Source organism: Typopeltis vanoorti, chromosome 10, assembly GCF_054136105.1.
Source record: "Typopeltis vanoorti isolate ZY-2024b chromosome 10, IOZ_Tvanoo_1.0, whole genome shotgun sequence".
Taxonomy (NCBI): Eukaryota; Metazoa; Arthropoda; class Arachnida; order Uropygi; family Thelyphonidae; genus Typopeltis; species Typopeltis vanoorti.
In genome coordinates, this window is record NC_143558.1 from 107570771 (window position 1) to 107587845 (window position 17075).

At 34.0% G+C, this 17075-nt stretch overlaps 1 protein-coding gene across 7 annotated transcripts in view; it reads right to left on the reverse strand.

Moving 5' to 3' along the window:
- The window catches only part of LOC150102659 (serine/threonine-protein phosphatase 2A 56 kDa regulatory subunit gamma isoform-like), a 315572-nt gene that overhangs the window by 294261 nt on the left and 4236 nt on the right, over positions 1–17075 (reverse strand). For 3 of the 7 annotated variants that reach the window (XM_090399673.1, XM_090399675.1, XM_090399674.1), the window contains one exon: positions 2652–3064. The exons of the other annotated variants lie outside the window; for them this stretch is intronic. In XM_090399673.1, the coding sequence (XP_090255799.1) occupies positions 2652–2741 (90 nt within the window). In that variant the 5' untranslated portion in view covers positions 2742–3064. The remainder of the gene's footprint in view (positions 1–2651; positions 3065–17075) is intronic. 7 annotated transcript variants of the gene reach the window in all.

Consider the following 17075-nt stretch of genomic DNA (forward strand, 5'->3'; position numbering starts at 1 on the left):
CAAGTCTAAGAGAAGGAATGTGAACAGTAGGATTCTGTACTTGAGCTGCCAATACCTAACTTTGTATTTATGATACTGAGGTTGGTCTGGATAGTATAAAGTTATCTGCCCATGATGCAAAGAAGGGTGATCAAAGACATTTTCAATACAGAATCCTTGCAGAATGATCTGAACAAACTGGTTCTATGAGCAAAAGAAAAACGAATGTCAGTTCAATGTTGATGAGTGTAAGGTTATACATTTTCATTGATGACACCGCAAGGAGAATATTTTATTAATGGTAATTTGCTACAGTTCGTCCATGATGATAGTGTTCAAGTTTAAGGCCACAGTGGTAGGGTGGTAAGTCATCTTATTTGAGAACTACACCATTGAAGAGAAGAAGTAAGTTATTTTCCTTCTATACAAGGCTTTGACAAGATGACATACTGACTACTGCAATCAAATATGGTGGTCAAAAGATGCAGTGATGGGTAAACAAGATGATATCAAGCCTATGGAAATGCATATAAGAACAGACTAAAGGAATGTGGTCCTATTGAAAATTTCTGAGCAAAGTCTCATAGGTTAAAGATTTGTTGATAGAAATTCCCTAACAAACTATTCCTGTGGTCTCTATCAGTTTGCTATAGTGAGAGTTGACTTACATTTTTCTAAATGTTGGTAAGAGGATCATACAGTACAAATAAAGATAACAGTTTACAGCTTATAGAAAGGAGAATTGGAGAAAGCTTAGGTTCATCCCCAGAAATTGCATAAGGGTGTGTTAGAAAGTATGTGAGATTCAGGTTCTTCTCATGTGGTGGGGGTGAATGTGTGAAATGGTGGTACAAATTGAAGTTGTGAGTGCACTTTAATGAATGTTTTCAAAAAGATATATGATAGATTTTGAAGCACTATGTGATCTGGAAGAGGTCCTCCTTCACTGAGTCCTTGAAGCCTTGGAGGAATAAAGATTTTTATTTGGATATTCATTTGGATATCTTAGAGCAGACTGAAAATGAAGGATTTCTCTCTGACCTGCAGTTTTAATGACAATACATTTCATGTGAAGTTAATGTTAGTAAGAACTGTGTCAGGATCTAACAAAGCAGCATTCTTTTGCTCATTAAGAACATTTGTGAGAGCACAAAATAAATTGTATTACTTTAATGAGAAAGTCATGTTTCCTCTTTGAAAGAAACAAATATTACTGACATTCTATACTTTTATAATCCATAAATTAATAAACATCAATAAGAAGAACGCATTTTTCCATCACTGCACACCAATGTGCAGTGTGCCTTGGTGTCCATTTCTCAGGTCAGTGGACAAGCTGAAGTAATCCAATTTTGTTGCAATCTCACTTCCCAGATAATTTTATTAGTAGGTATTTGCAAAAGATAAATTATACATTCCACCTTTACCTGCAACTGTTGACAACCTTCAGGGAAGAATTACAAGCAGACTAGTAAGTCATGATGGAAATGCTAAGATGCATCAGAAAGAAATGGACTACTGGTGGAACATTTTCCACCACAGCCCAGTGGAAAATGTTCCATCGGGCTTGTAATGCAGATATCTCTCATATGTATATCTGTTCAAAGTTATAAAGCTCATTTATAAATGTTAATTGTACTAAGTGGAGATGGCAATTCTTGTAGTATTCTGGCAGAATGGATTTCACTGAAATTTAATATTTGTAAAGGGAGTCAGTCACCCATGGAAAGCTACATAAACCTAAAATAATTTTTTTTTTTCAGTAACTTGGGTGAGTTAGGAGTCAGTCCAAATTCTCCCAATCCAGAGACCAAAAATGAAATAAATAACAAAATTACACAATAATCAGATAGCAGGAACAGGTACGGGAAATCCCATTTCCCCTATTACAATGGAATTATGGAATGTTTTTGAACAACATATTCTCAACATTTTTCACCCAAAACATTTGGTGCAGATATGTTTATGATGTTTTTGCTATATGGAACTCTTCTTTGTTTGATCTCCATGACTTGAGAAAATTAATTCACTAAACCCAAGAATCAAATTTATACTTGAAGTAGAAGATAACTGCCTTTCTTTTCTGGACATTGTGCAACCTAATACCAGTCTACAGTTCTCTGTAAACAGAAAATCAACTCACAGTGGCAAATAATGGTTACAAAAATATCTGTAAAAATAGTTTAAGGCAGAAACCAATCATTTGTATGGAAGTAGTCAAGTATGTCTGTTCAGATTGTAATTCGTCAACTGATGATTCCTAAGTTATGGACATTAAGAATTTTCAGGAAGGTTTAGGTATACTCAAATGTGAGAATAGTATTCTCAGATAAAGTAAATCTTGGTTTTGTACTCGATGAGCAGTTGTACAAGAGAGAGAGAGTTAACATTTTTAACAAAAGAAGCTACAGAATTTCTTTATCAAGAAGAAAAAAAAAAGAGATAAATGTTAGCTGTGAGTAAAAATATGATCTTAGAGGACAGGTAATCAGTATTATCAATAGATAAGAGAAAATGAAATAAGATTTATTTTCATAAAGGCTGTATTTTGATTACATTAAGTAAATTGTCTTGAAATTTAGATAAAAAAGGAAATTCGGTATTAAACAGGACCCTTCATAATATGCAAGAAATTAAGTCAATAAATCACAATCAACTTTGTTTCTCCTTACTTTTACTTTCATCTTTTTTGTTTGATGTTCTGAAGCATAACAGGCAAGTTTGAGATCATATTTAATAAAATATGTGCAATTTCTTTTCATAATGAATATTTAAAATAGTGATGTAGAATTCTGCATTTGTCACAATTTCTTTTAAGTGTATTTATACAGGTAATTTTTGTTCACATTAAAACCACAATTTCTTAACTGTATATATTTAAATGCTTTCAGCTACATTTGTTATGGTTCCACTCATAATTAAGTTATACAACACATCTTCAATTGGTTTCTTGGAAATTACAACTTCTTGTATTCTTTTCTTTTTTCTAACTTTATGCTTGCTTAATTTTTAGTTTGACAGCAACAAGAGCACAACCATGTGCATTCTCTTTATTACAATACAGGACACATCCTCGAGACAAAACCTATAACATAAAATTGCCTTTATTAGGTAATTACTTATTGTAACAGCATGGATACTACGTGCAAAAGTTTGTTTTAATTACATATGTTGTATAAATTTATTATGTGAAAGAAAAATATTTTATCTACACAAAAATATTACAAATATTTTAACTTTAAATAATTATTTAATATGCTTAAATGAATAACTGTTTAATCAAAGTAATACTATAAATAAATGCAGTTAAAATCTCAAGTTGACATAAGGATTTTTCAGATTCAGCTATTAGATCAGTGAAAGGATGAAGCCAGGTTATTAACACATTCATGCCAGGGTGTGTCTCAAGGATGTTGTATATCAGGTAGGATCTTGCTCTTTCATCACATCCCTTCTGCATCAGACAGGCACATTTGTTGTGAAGGAGGGGATGATTTCATTACAGTCTTTCGAAAACAACAGACAGTAAGTAAAAATCTGTTTATTCCAAATAAAAATTAATCCTACACAAAATGGTGATCGCTAACAAAATACTAGCATATTCAAGATTTATTACTAAGTAAAAAAAAAAAAAGTAGACACAGATTACAATCATTACTGAATTAAAAGAAAATTCTTTTCAGACAAAAAAATAAAAAAAAAATAGTGAAAAATAAATAATAGAAATAAACACACATTACAAGCACAACAAATTGTACAAGATGCTTTGCTTGCTTTGCTTCATGCTCCATCACTGAACAGGTAATTCATGTCATGCCCAAATGAATCATTGAATCAGTATTATTAGTTCGATGGACATGCTCTCTTCCCTTTAGTTATTTACTAAGCTACCAATATACACAAATGCTGGAGTTTTTTTTTTGTTTTTTTTTTTAATTACTCATTTATATTTCATAAATCTCATTCTCTCTCCTTTTTTTATCCCATTATATTTGTGAACATGCATGTCTATAGATTATAAGGTGATGTGTAATTTGTTCTGCTCCACAACAACTTACTGAACAGACAGACACACACACACACAAACAACTGTTAATTATTAGTAATTCATTCGCCTCTAATGAAATCTCTTTTTTTTTTCCTATTTATTTATTTTTTCTGTCCCTTATATATGCCATTCTTTTTCAAAAGGTTCATGTTTCAATAATTTTGGTTCACATATCTTTTCAGTCATTTAAATATAACCAAACAGAGGATTCCCTCAATTATTAGTTTCAATAAATTCCGAAACAAACACATTTTTATCACCTCTACACAGATTTAGTTTCAATCAATGCAAATGCCGTGATTTATGGCAGAGATACCGATATACAAACAGGAGGTATAAAACAATTTTCACATCATGCCCTTAAGTAGAGGTGCTTAAGGGTCAAAGCTGTATAACTGAGAGGAGACCTCCACATAGCCTTTAAAGGAATGCGGAGAACCGACCAGGGCTTCTGACCTAATGTCCAATCCTCACCTTCTCGTGGTGCACCCTGTTGGGTATCTACTTGGATAATGAACTAATGAGGATGGGCTGGCAATTTGGGATTTAGCCCACCAAATTGTATTCTTATTGCCTTAAACCAAAATACAAAATGATGGCACAACATGACAAAATTTCATGCCAGCTGGGCCATCTCCCAGTAAAACAAGGCCTCCCGTTGTTTTCACCAGGGAACCAGGACGAACAGCGAAAAGTTACTGCGAAAGTAAAAGCGAACAGCTACTGGAACAAATCTGAAAACACACCCCAACTCAACATCACCAGAGTTAAAGATCGGTACTATCAACATAAGAAGCCTGAATGGCAAAAAAATGGAGCTAGCTGAGGAATTAGATAAGTACCAAATTGACATAATAGGGATGACTGAAACAAAAAAGACAAAATTGGTGAGATCTTACTGAGCAAATAAATACAAAATGTTATATTCAGGCAATGACAATCAAGGAAAAGAAGGAGTAGCCATAGTATTCAACACTAAATACGAGGCTAATCTTCTTGAATGGCAGGTAATCTAAAGTAGAGTGATGTGGGCAAATATCAGAATGGTGAACTGGACAATGAGACTTATTTGTGCCAATGGTCCAACAGAAGGTTCTACTAAGAAGTGGAGGAATATTTTGAGGCTTTAGAGAAAGCAACTGACACCATGAAAAAGGAAAAGTTGGTCCTTGTTGAGGATCTAAATAACAGAGTATGAAATGATTGTCAGACATACAAAAATGTTTTGGGAAAATTTGGAGAAAAGAGCAAAGCTAATAATAATGGCAAATACCTGTTGGATTTCTGCTCAGGACATGGACTGGTTATTACTAACACCATGTTCGAACATAAAAATGTGCACAAATTCACATGGAAAGAAGAGGCAAGGAATAAGAAAAGTCTCACTGACTATGTTATTGTTGATAGTGATGTTTTCTCCCTAGTGCAGGACACCAGAGTGTACAGAGGATTTGAAATTGGAAGTGATCACTATTTAGTCTTGAGCAGGATAAAATTGAATTTCATATTGAAAAGAATAACATGTAAGAAGATTTAAAGCGAATAAAAGTTGAGCAGCTCTCAGATATGAACTGTAGATTAAAATACACAAAGATTATTGAAGAAAAAATGAAAGAGTTTGAGAACAGGAACCAAACCTTGATTGATTCAGCCAGAGAGGTATGTGGTGAGGTTGTCTGTAAGGATAGAAAAATCAGAACTCCATGGTGGATGCAGGAAGTCAAAGAAGAAGTGAAGGAAAAGAAGAAAGCATATCAAAAGTTCCTGGCAAATAAGTCAGCTTGTGCTCTTAGAGAATACAGAGACAAATTTAAGAAAGCTAAACACTGTGTAAAACTAGCTAAACAAAAGTCATGGGAGGACTTAGGCCAGAACATAGAAAATAAATATCAAGAAGGTGGCAGCAAGATATTCTGGAGGTTGTTGAAGAAGCTTAGAAATGGCAGAAAGAGTGCTGTAAAAGGAGTTAGAGATGATAAAGGTGACATGAAAACTGGAGAAAAAGATATCCTTGAAGCATGGAGTAATTACTTCGAAAAATTGCTAATGAAACAAACAGTGGTTAAAAACACTCAACAAGTATACAGTCAGGAATACATATCCATACTTGAAATAGCCATCAAAGGCTTAAAATGTGGAAAAGCAGCAGGAGTAGATGATATTCGACCAGAAATGCTAAAGTATGGTGGAATAAGTCTTATATGGGCTGCACTGCATAGTTCAGAAGGCCTGGACAAAGGGACGAATTCCCGATGACTGGAACAGAGTTCTCATAGTACCCATATATGAAAAGGGAAATAAAACTGAATGTGAGAATTACAGAGGTATTTCCCTAGTGAGTGTTCCCGGTAAGATTTATGCAAGTATACTTGAGAAACAGTTGAGAAGAATTACAGAAGAAAAGCTTGGTGAAGAACAACCTAGATTCAGGCCAAATAGAGGCTGTCAGGATCAGATCTTCACTTTACGACAAATAGTTGAGAAATCATGGGAATATAACAAAGATCTGTATTTAAGTTTTGTCAATCTGGAAAATGCATGTGACAGGGTGCCAAGAGAGAAGCTATTCAATACACTACTGTTATATGGTGTCAATTATATCAAGCAATATTTAGTCTTTATTTGAGTTGTAAGTCAGCAGTTAGAATTAAAGGAAGTACAGGAAGATGGTTTAATGTTAAATCTGCTGTGAGACAAGGATGTACATTATCCCTTCTGTTATTCATTATCTATATGGATCATATTATGAAGTAAAGTGATATTAAACCTGATATCAAAATTGGAGATGTTAATGTCAGCTCTTTGCTTTATGCAGACAATGTTATACTTCTAAATAAATCTGCTATACATCTGCAAGATTCCCTGACTAAATTGAATAACTGTTGTAAAGGATATGGTATGAAGGTCAGCAATAAAAAGACAAAGACAATGAAATTAGGCAGAATCGTTGAAAATGTCAACTGCATTGTGAACGGAGAACCTATGGAACAAGTAAAACTTTCAGCTACTTAGGCACGATTTTTAGTGAAAATGGTAAATTAAATATGGAAATAGACAACAGAATCAACAAAGCTGGTATGGTAGAATCAATTGAATAAATTCATATGGAATAAGAGAGAAATTAGTTGGAACACTAAATTAGCTGTATACAAGACAGTGTTCAAACCAGTTTTAACTTATGGATCTGAGAGCTGGGTCAAAAGTAAAACACTTGACCAAAGACTAGAGACTGCTGATATGAGAGTCCTGAGAAAGATTAGATGCATGAATAGATGGCATCAATGGCAATATCATATTAAAAACGAGGATATTAGGAAAGAACTTGACATTGTCAGCATCCAGGAATGCGTTAGCAGAGCTAATTTCAGGTGGTATGATCACTTAAACAGAATTGGCGAGTTAAGATTGGCAAACCAAGTTTTCTCTGCCAGGTTGGCAGGAAAACAACCCAGAGGAAGACCAAGATATAGGTGGATTAATAAGGTACAAAGTGCCTTAGACGATAGAAATATAAGATCTGATAATGTTGGAGTCTTGACAAGTAGCAGACTGATGTGGAGGAAAATTGTAGATAAGAAGTTAGTAATGATGTAAATTTTTCATGTAGTATTATCATATCCTGTACACCCCTTGAGGGTACATGGCAGGAATTTGATGATGCCCTAAAGTAAGTATGTAGCTGATGAATAATAATCCTAGCCCAGCATGAATATGTTAATTTTTTTACTAAAAAGTTTCTAAAACTAATTTTCAATATAATTTTATTGGCTAACTACTAAAATTAAAACAGTCAGCATACATAAACACATCATATGTAAAATACACACACACACACAGACAGCTGGCTCTCACTACAGCAAACTTTACAGACAATACTTTATTATAGTGGATAGTTGGTTATAGAAAATTTCTATTAGCACAGCATTTTACATGTGAAGCCTTGGTCAGGACTTTTCAGTAGTTAGTTATAGCAGTGTTTGCAATAAGAAAGTCGAACTTTTTTTTTGTGCTATCTTCACCCATGAAAGATTATCAACATATGTAGTAACATTAGTACTGCAGTGAGATAAGGAATTTTTTTTTCATTTTTGTTTAATTTTATATATTGTGTGTTTATTTATTTTACCGAAATCCAGAAATCCTGCTCTAAAGAAGCAAACAAGGAATTTCAAGCCTCCTATAAGCTGTGCATAAAATTGTTACTTATTGCTCCAATAAGCAATGAATTTCATCACCTGTTCATCTCACATAGGTGATAAAATTCATGTCCCACCCAGAAACAATCACACACATCCATGGGATTGAGACCAGTAGCCCATCTCCATATACAAATAGCCTAGTCGTAAAGATAATACTTCACACAGAAACTGCTTGCTTACACTTATGTAATGATTAAAACAAGAATATAATTTCTTGTCAAGTATAACATACTTTATAATTATGTAAAGAAACTTCCTATACCTTTCTCTAATCCAGAGCATCTTAATAATATGGTGATGCATCATTTTACTATTTGAACATGGGAAATATATCATCTCTATTGATTCAACCTAGTATTTTCCAGATCTTGCTCCCAGTGATGAGACCTCAAAGGTCGAACCTGGTCTGGTTTTGATAATATTTATATTGATAAACCTTCTCATAATCCACAGCAATATATATGTCTGAAAAGAAGTGTGCTTTGCATTATGGGATACTAAGGCAACTAATGTGAAGTCAACAGCCTCTATGTATATGGCAAATAAGCAATGGGGACCAGTTTTTCTTTTTTGAATAAAACTATCTACAAGTTAACATAAGTTACCGTTTTTGTGATATAATACATGGCAGGTGTTCTAATAAAAATATGTAAATATAAAAAAAATTTTCAGGCATGTCCTTTTTCCAGAAAATATGTACATTAAAATACAAAATTGTAAATTACACTTTATTAAAAACAACTTGAAAAATTCAGCAATCGAATGAAAACAAAAATGCTAACAGAGCTCTCCTTTGCATTAAAACAAAACTTGGAAAATTATAAACAAAAATTAAATTGTTTTCCTCAAGCATGTTCAAAAAAAAAAAAAAAAAAAAAAAAAAAAAAAAAAAAAGAACCGCATGTATAGAACATTCACAGTTCATTACTTAACTGATTTGCATCTTTAATGAGAGACATTCCTTCTAAGTTTAATTTTAGCTGATGGTCAATTTCAAAGCTGCCTACGGATCAGAGACGCTCTCTTTATTTTTAGAAGGTGAAAGCCAGAGAACTTTCCTACTCCCTTGATGTTTGCACCAGTATACAATAAATAGTAAAAAAAAAATTTGGTTAACTGATGTGTGACAGATTTTTTTGGTTTTTTTTGACATTCTTCTGAATATGGAAAGGAGCAACTTACACTCTTAAAAAAATTTTCTCCTGTTTTAGTTTCAACAATGAGATAAACATGACTAAGTTCTTAAACAAGTCCTGACTGCTCTGTCAGGACAGGATCCTTTGAAAACAATGATTTCAGTTTGCTTATCTCATCAACAATGTCTTTTCTTTTGTAGTTTCTGTATATACAGTCTGTGTTACAACTTCATTAATTTTGAGGATTTCTTCTTCCAAAAGGTCTTCAAGAACTTGAGTAGACAACTCTTTTGCATTGTCTTTACATTACTACAAGTTAAGTGTGAAGATCAAAACTTAATCCTCCTTTCCAATGTAAAGATTACTGTTTCTGCTCTGGAAATCTACATGCCTATAGCAATCGTGTTAAAGAAATTATCCATATTTCCAAAACACAGTTTTCTCACAAAAAAAAGACCTTAGTTCCTCTCCCCATACACTTGATAATGTTCAGCTATGATAAGACAAAATCTCTCTCGTCATGCAGAAACTTACCCTAGCTAGCCTTTTCTGGCATAAATGCATCACTTCTACAACATCCTCAACTCAAAAAAAAAATGGTATTTTTTTCACTCAAGATGTTACTTTACTTCTCAATGTCTCCAGCTTCAAGATCTTCTCTATAACCACTGGCTAAATACTGATCGCTGGATATACTCTGTCAATAGATTGATGAAAACCTAGTCATCCTCAATATTTCCAAAACACAAAGTTTTCTCGTTTCTCACAAAAAGACTAGTTCCTCTCCTTTTACACTTGATAATGCTCAAAATCTCTCTTCCTACATAATCATATACCTTTGCTAGCCTTTTCTGGCACAAACTAATAATTTCTATAACATCCTCAGCTGTTCCAAGAAATTTAACATCCTTTTTTCACTGAAGACATCACTTTTCATCTGTCCAGCTATAATTCTGTAACAGTTGGAAAACAGCCCAACCTTGGAATACAGCTCTCACATCTGAGGTGATACACCAAACCAAAAATTAGCTAAAAATTCTTAATCATGTCCAAAAGAAGGCAGTTCTGCTAACTGATGAGTTCTCTCTCTCTCTATGACTATCTCACAGATGGTCAATTTTCCACATTGTCTTTTCTACAGATATCTTCATGGATGATATTCAGCAGGAATAGCATTCTTCATTTCTACTAAACCTACAATAATATGAGCAACAGCCGGAAACCTCTATTATAAATGAATGGAAATATTAGATTCAGTGCATTAGCAGTTCATCTTTTATCCTATTCACTAGGAAAGAGCCTTCCACGAAGTATTCCCCAAAGAACATAAGTTTCAATTCTTCAAAAAAAAAAAATATCGATTACTTTTCCTCTTGACCCCTGCCCACAAACAGCATTGATTTGTAACTGGTTTATTGAATTCTTATGCATTTGTAATGTAAAAAAAATATATAATGATAAATAATAAAAATTTGGAAACAAAAAAAATTTTGAATATATAAATAAGTTTTATATTCATACTCAATAAAATAAATTTCATACTCAATAAATTTTGACCCAAAAATTGGGTCAAAATTTGGTGAGTATGAAAAAATACAGTGCAAACATATGTTAAATATTTATCTTATAGTGAAATATGTGGGTTAGGGGCTTTCACTTCTTCCAAGTATATACGTGCTGCTAACAGGTGTTATCAAATTTCCCTCATTTGAAGTGGAAGGGAAAAAAAAACATGCAATTCAAAAAAATCATGGACAAACAAATCTGACCTTTAATGCATTCCAAAAACAAAAGCACAGTTATGCAGATGTCATAGTAAGCAGAAACACTGTATTCTGCCCATTAATTGCATGTATTCTCTGCTCATCTGTTTCACAAGGTTAACAACCTGGGTTTCTGAGAAGGGGTAAAACCCTGCCACCTACACGAGATCAGCTAGTTTGCTCACATTTAACTAAAAATGTTTTAAAAGTTCTTTGTGTTCCACAGGTGATCCAAATCCGGGTTGTTTCGTTTTGATTATTTTTTTTTTATGACACATCAGCATATCAGGGTATAATGCACCGTTATCAAAAAAGGTATGAAAAAACTAATATATAAGGAAATAACGTAAAATTAGTATACCTAATGTATAAAAATAAAATGAAAATTAGTATATCAGAATATACAGTTCTAAAATGTTATATATTTATATGTTATACAATTTCTCATAAAAAAAAAAAAAAAAAAAAAAAAAAAAAAAAAAAAAAAAAACAGGGTAATATATAGTAACAGATAAAATATATCTGAGTTATACACTCGTGTAAGTATAAGGCTTAAGTAAATTACTTAAAGCAGTAAAAATAATGACTGTGCTCATTAACATAAGGAGGGCAGTTAACTAAAATATGGTGAACAATTAGGCAAACTTCCTCTCTCAGAACAGAAGAACAATACCAGCAAATCATCACACCTCAAAAGGTGTGTGTGTGTGTGTGTGGGAGAGAGAGAGATAAGAAGGACCTATGCAGAGATGAGTAAAAACAACTTCCTCTCTATGAATCCTGCACTAACTAGACTGCCACAGTTAAATTTCAGGCTTAATCTGGTACAGTTTTTTTTTTTTTTCCCCATGATGTTTGCCACTAGGATATTAATTTCTGTCTTATAATCTGCCTGTCCATGTAGAGGAAAGGCAAATGATATCTAAGGGAAAGAGCTGACCTAGTTATAACTTTGTTTCCAATAATCCTAATGCAGCATGGGATCCAACAAAAGCAAATATCCAGATATAGCTTCCTTATCTTATTACTAGATCTAAGAATGCATGGATGTAGTTGGTAAACTAAATAATGCATCTTTGGTAGCATTTCATGTAATTTAATGCAAGTTCTATTGCATACAGCTCAGCAGTATAACTGGTTCATTCTAGTAGGATCTGATTAGATACTGTGCTATTTAGAAAAACAGCAACAGATCCCACTAGGGACTCTGATTTTGAACTCTCTGTATAGAAGACAGTAGAAAATCGGAAAATTGGAGTATTCTGCTCTATGTCTGAAAGAACTGCTGGTAGAGAGAGAGGGTTGGAACGTTTAAATAATCTACACAAGGAAAAGCTGCATGACGAAATTTAGCTGTACCATAGTGATTGCATGTGTGGTATTAACTTCCTTAGAATTTGTCTGATGAGAAGATGTGAACTGATTTATAAGGTCCTGATTCTGAAGACAAATTTTTCATGCTTGGATGCAAATATTTTTAAGAGTAATTCTGTGCCATTCTAAAACAAATGCTGAGGATAAGAACTGCCAGTTTGGTTGCCGTAAAATTTGTAACATGTTAGTAACTTGAGCGGGCAGTAGGGTTTTTTCCGCCAGTTTATCTGTTGTTTTTCATCCCGCAAGCAGGCAAACCGGCTCCGTGAACACACATGGATACAGCCAAGAATACCTTGAGGCATAGGAGTGACCATTCTATCCTCGTATTTCGGTTACGAAATCCAAGCATGCTTGGAAGGTTGTGGGCCTTAAAGGCCTGTTAAAGCCATTGGGATAGATAGTAATTTGAGAGGATGGATAGCATGCCCACTCTCCAACTAACAGGTTGTAGGGTTCGTATCCACGAGTGCTCTCTAAAGATGAAAATGATGTGCATGCTATCTTCTCACTGGTCACATTTAATTATGACAAAATCATAATGAAAATCGATAAAATGTATTTGTAATAATCGGCATGTCCTTACAGGAATGATGAGATAAAAATGCAAAAAACTATTTATGACATAAAACAACTGCATATAGGACCAAATAATTTTTATTATTATTGTATTACACCTCCAGGGAGTCCAAGGACTCATCGATGGAGGGAACCTACTCTACAACTCTGTCTCCACCACTCAAATCGACCAACTACAACGAACTGCAACTAAGCCAACACCATCTACCGCTCACTATTACCACTAGTATTTTCACAGACAATCACAAACATCCATGCCCATGGTAAGATTCGAACCCGCATCCTTTTGGCTGGAGAGTGAATAGACTAGCCACTCAGCCAACCAAGCTTGCAAGAAATTCTCACTCATCACAAAGAGAAGAGTAAGTTTTTATAGCCATGCAATTAAGTTTTGTGTGGTGAGGTTCTGATTTCCAACACAGTCTGGAAAATGCATAAACGAAACTGATATTCTGGATACAGCAGTTGAAATGGCATGTATTATGCATTCTGGGATACAATTCACTCTTCATACATATGAGAGCTGACTGTTGCAGAATCCAATTCTGCTAAGAACGAAGATATTCCAGTCAGCTTGATTTATTTTCCATCCTGTCAGCAGCCATTTTCCCATGATGGAATACATGACTGCCTAAGTAAAAGAGTGGATATCACAGGAAAATGTCATATTCATCCTCCCATTTAAGCAGTGAGGAAAGAGATGGTTAGCAAACCGTTAGTTATTACCTTTTCACATGAAACTTCAAAATCTTCAGTCTTCAACTAAAGGATATGCACAACTATCACAATGCTTGTGGATTGCCATTCCGCAGTTATAACAGAAAATGTATAAGTCACAAAAGCTGGCAGTAAGCAATCAAGCAATCACAAAGCAAATTTACTGTATTTTCTATTTTATACATCAGCTGCTTCTGGAAGTTTGAGTCCAGGAAATATTGTCAAAAAAAAAAATTTTAACAATACTCTTTAGTTGGAAAGACAGAGTCTGAAATCCATCTAGAACATGAAAAACCATCATCAGGGCTCTCAACTGAAGGGGAGTTTGGCCAGTCTCAAATGGAGTGGCTAGGTTTCTTCTCCAGGGAACTGGTTTTTTCATCCTGCAACAAGCTTGAACACACATGCAACTGACAGTCAATGTACTATACAAATAAAAATTAACTGTCCCATCAGAGCATTATTTAGGTTTCAAAATAGCCAAGTTACCTGCCTGTAAGCTACTAATGGAGTTCTTCAGCATATCTTTTCAACATTACCCTTGATTATGTACTGACTTACAAGAAATGAGCACGGAATAATGCTCGAAGATTCAGCAGGACAAACCCACATAAGCAGTCTGTTTTGCAGATGAATCAATTGACTAACATTCAGACTGCCCAAAACCACTTAGATAATTTATATAAAAATGCAGCACGATCAGGATGACAGTCAATAGCAGTAAAACTTAAGTCCTAAAGAACAGAAGAGAAGGAAATGTTAGGTCCTTGGTTCCTACATCGATACTCTAACTGACATAGCGAAAAGAAAACAAAAGCTCTTTAATTCCACAATCTGGAAATCCAATCTCATCACCACAAATACTAAAATTTGCCTGTATAAAATCACCAGTCGAGCCATATTTATATATAGTGCCCAGACATGGAACATCACTACTCAATAAGCAGTTAATATCATCAGTAGCTCTGGGACAACATGCCTTCAAACATTACTAGAATATATATATGGCAAGATCACATTCCATGCACTGTCATTCTTAAAGAAAGCCAGCAAAGACCCCTAAAAGACAATTTAACAACAGAAACAATTTTTAAAAAATCAAGTAAGATGGTTAGGACACCAACTTAGACATCTACTTTCACGTACATTCAGTGTTCTTACTCTCTACAGGGGCCAACTAATAAAACACAGAGGGAGAGGAAGACCAAGGAAAGTTTTGGCAATATATGAACAAACTTCTTTTTGAAAAATCGAACATTTACCATTTGGCACAAAACAGAGCAACCTGGCTCACTTTCAGCTAATAGACCAACTTCTGTATATAATTCCCAATTCATACATGAAATAAATGATGACCTGGTTGTAACAGGCCACTTAGCACAACACAAAAAATGGAAAGAATGGCAAGTTCAAAAAGGCACTAATAATGATTTGTTCACCCACTCAGCACAACTAGTTCTAATACTCAATTAAAAATGGTATGCTCTGATAAAGCAATTACCTTAGCCTCTATATACTGAACATTTTTAAATATATTTTTAATAAACTTAATGATAAAAAAAGTCTGCTAAACTAGCGAATTTAAAGCATACTGTTTAACATGGTTATAATGAGTTTCAACAGGTTCATGTACTATACTGAATCATGAAGATTTTGAATCTTCATGCAAAAAAGTAACAAATGGTCAAGATTGCAAATTGGTTCGGTCTAGAATGGTACTCATGCTCCTATTTTGGAACAAAATATTTTAAAACCAATTAGTTTTTCCACACTACAGATTATGTATAAAATATTTCATGACTCAAACATAGGTTTCTCTTCAAACATGTTAGTAACTTAAGAGGAATGTTACCATCTGACATCAAGAACACAAGAAGTTTCTGAAAGTTAAAAGCCCTCTGTAGGAGTAGCTTTGATGTTAGTTAGCATCAATATCACATCACTCCTTGTCAATAGTTCTTTAGCAGAAACTTGATGGCTTCATTTTCAAGACAACTGCAGAAACTGATAATTAAATAACTTTTATCTTACTTCACTTGGAAAACAGTTTTCAAGGCCAGATCAAATAGGCACTCATCTGGTTTATTATAGTTATTTAATTACTTCATGGAATATTTCGAGAAGCAGATTTTCAAATACATAAATTTACACTGAAGAGCTTGGCTTCACTGCATTAATGACATGTTCTCCATTTAGCCTTGTTCCGATTCATAATTGCATTTATTCTTAGATAATGTTCCCAACAAAAATTTCACTACAGAAAAGAAAATAATGGTATTATTTTCTGTGTTAATAGAAAACTTTTACTGGTGAATACAGCCACATGAGATCTATGCCACATCTTTCACATAAATTTGAAGTGGAATATTGCCAACCTGGTTGGCTGAGTGGTTAGCATATCTGCTCTCCAGCCAAAAGGCTGTGGGTTCGAATCCTACCGTGGGCTTGGATGTTTGTGATTGTCTGTGAAAATACTAGTGGTAGTGGTGGGCAGTAGATGCCATTGGTGTAGTTGTGGTTCATTGTAGTTGGTGGATTGTGGGTGTTGGAGATTGTAGAAGAGATGCCCTCCCTCCTTCGATGAGTCTTTGGTCTCCCTGGAGGTGTCAAGTAATAATAATAACAATTATCAAGATTTTTGTAAAATAATGTAAGTTTTTATAAATCTCTCTTAAAGGACTTAAATTCATAAACACTATGGTCCTCAATGGCTTCCATCTGTCCAAAATACAATACATCCCTCATAGCTACTCTTCTAATGATAACACTCATCACGTCAAGAGGACTGGATTAGATTGTTTTAATTATGGCCAACACAACTGAGGATAAGAGGCCGGTTAATGTGTTAACTGCATGTGTTTTATTCTGGCTAATCTATTTTGAGGGATGATAATACTGAGTTTCCAGAAAGGAAACCTTCTCACTTTCATATGAGACCAGCTAACTCATGTTCAACTGAAAAGTGCTTAAAGGTTCTTTTGCATTGTAGACAAGATTAACTTAGGTCATTCTAACCAAATGACATCAATAATGATTGAGTTAGAAAAGCTACATATCAATCAAGATGATGTTCTCAAGAAGTGCAGATACCAGTTCATCTTTAAGTTGGTTAATAATATTTCTTCCATTCATTATAGATAAGATTCTCCTCTTGTCACACTTCTGATTATCTTATTTTGACAGCCTTTTCCATCTTGGATTGACCAGACTGCCCAATCCAAGGATCAGAACATTAAACAAAGTACATTTAGTTTGTTCGATGCTGTAGAACAGTTGGAAA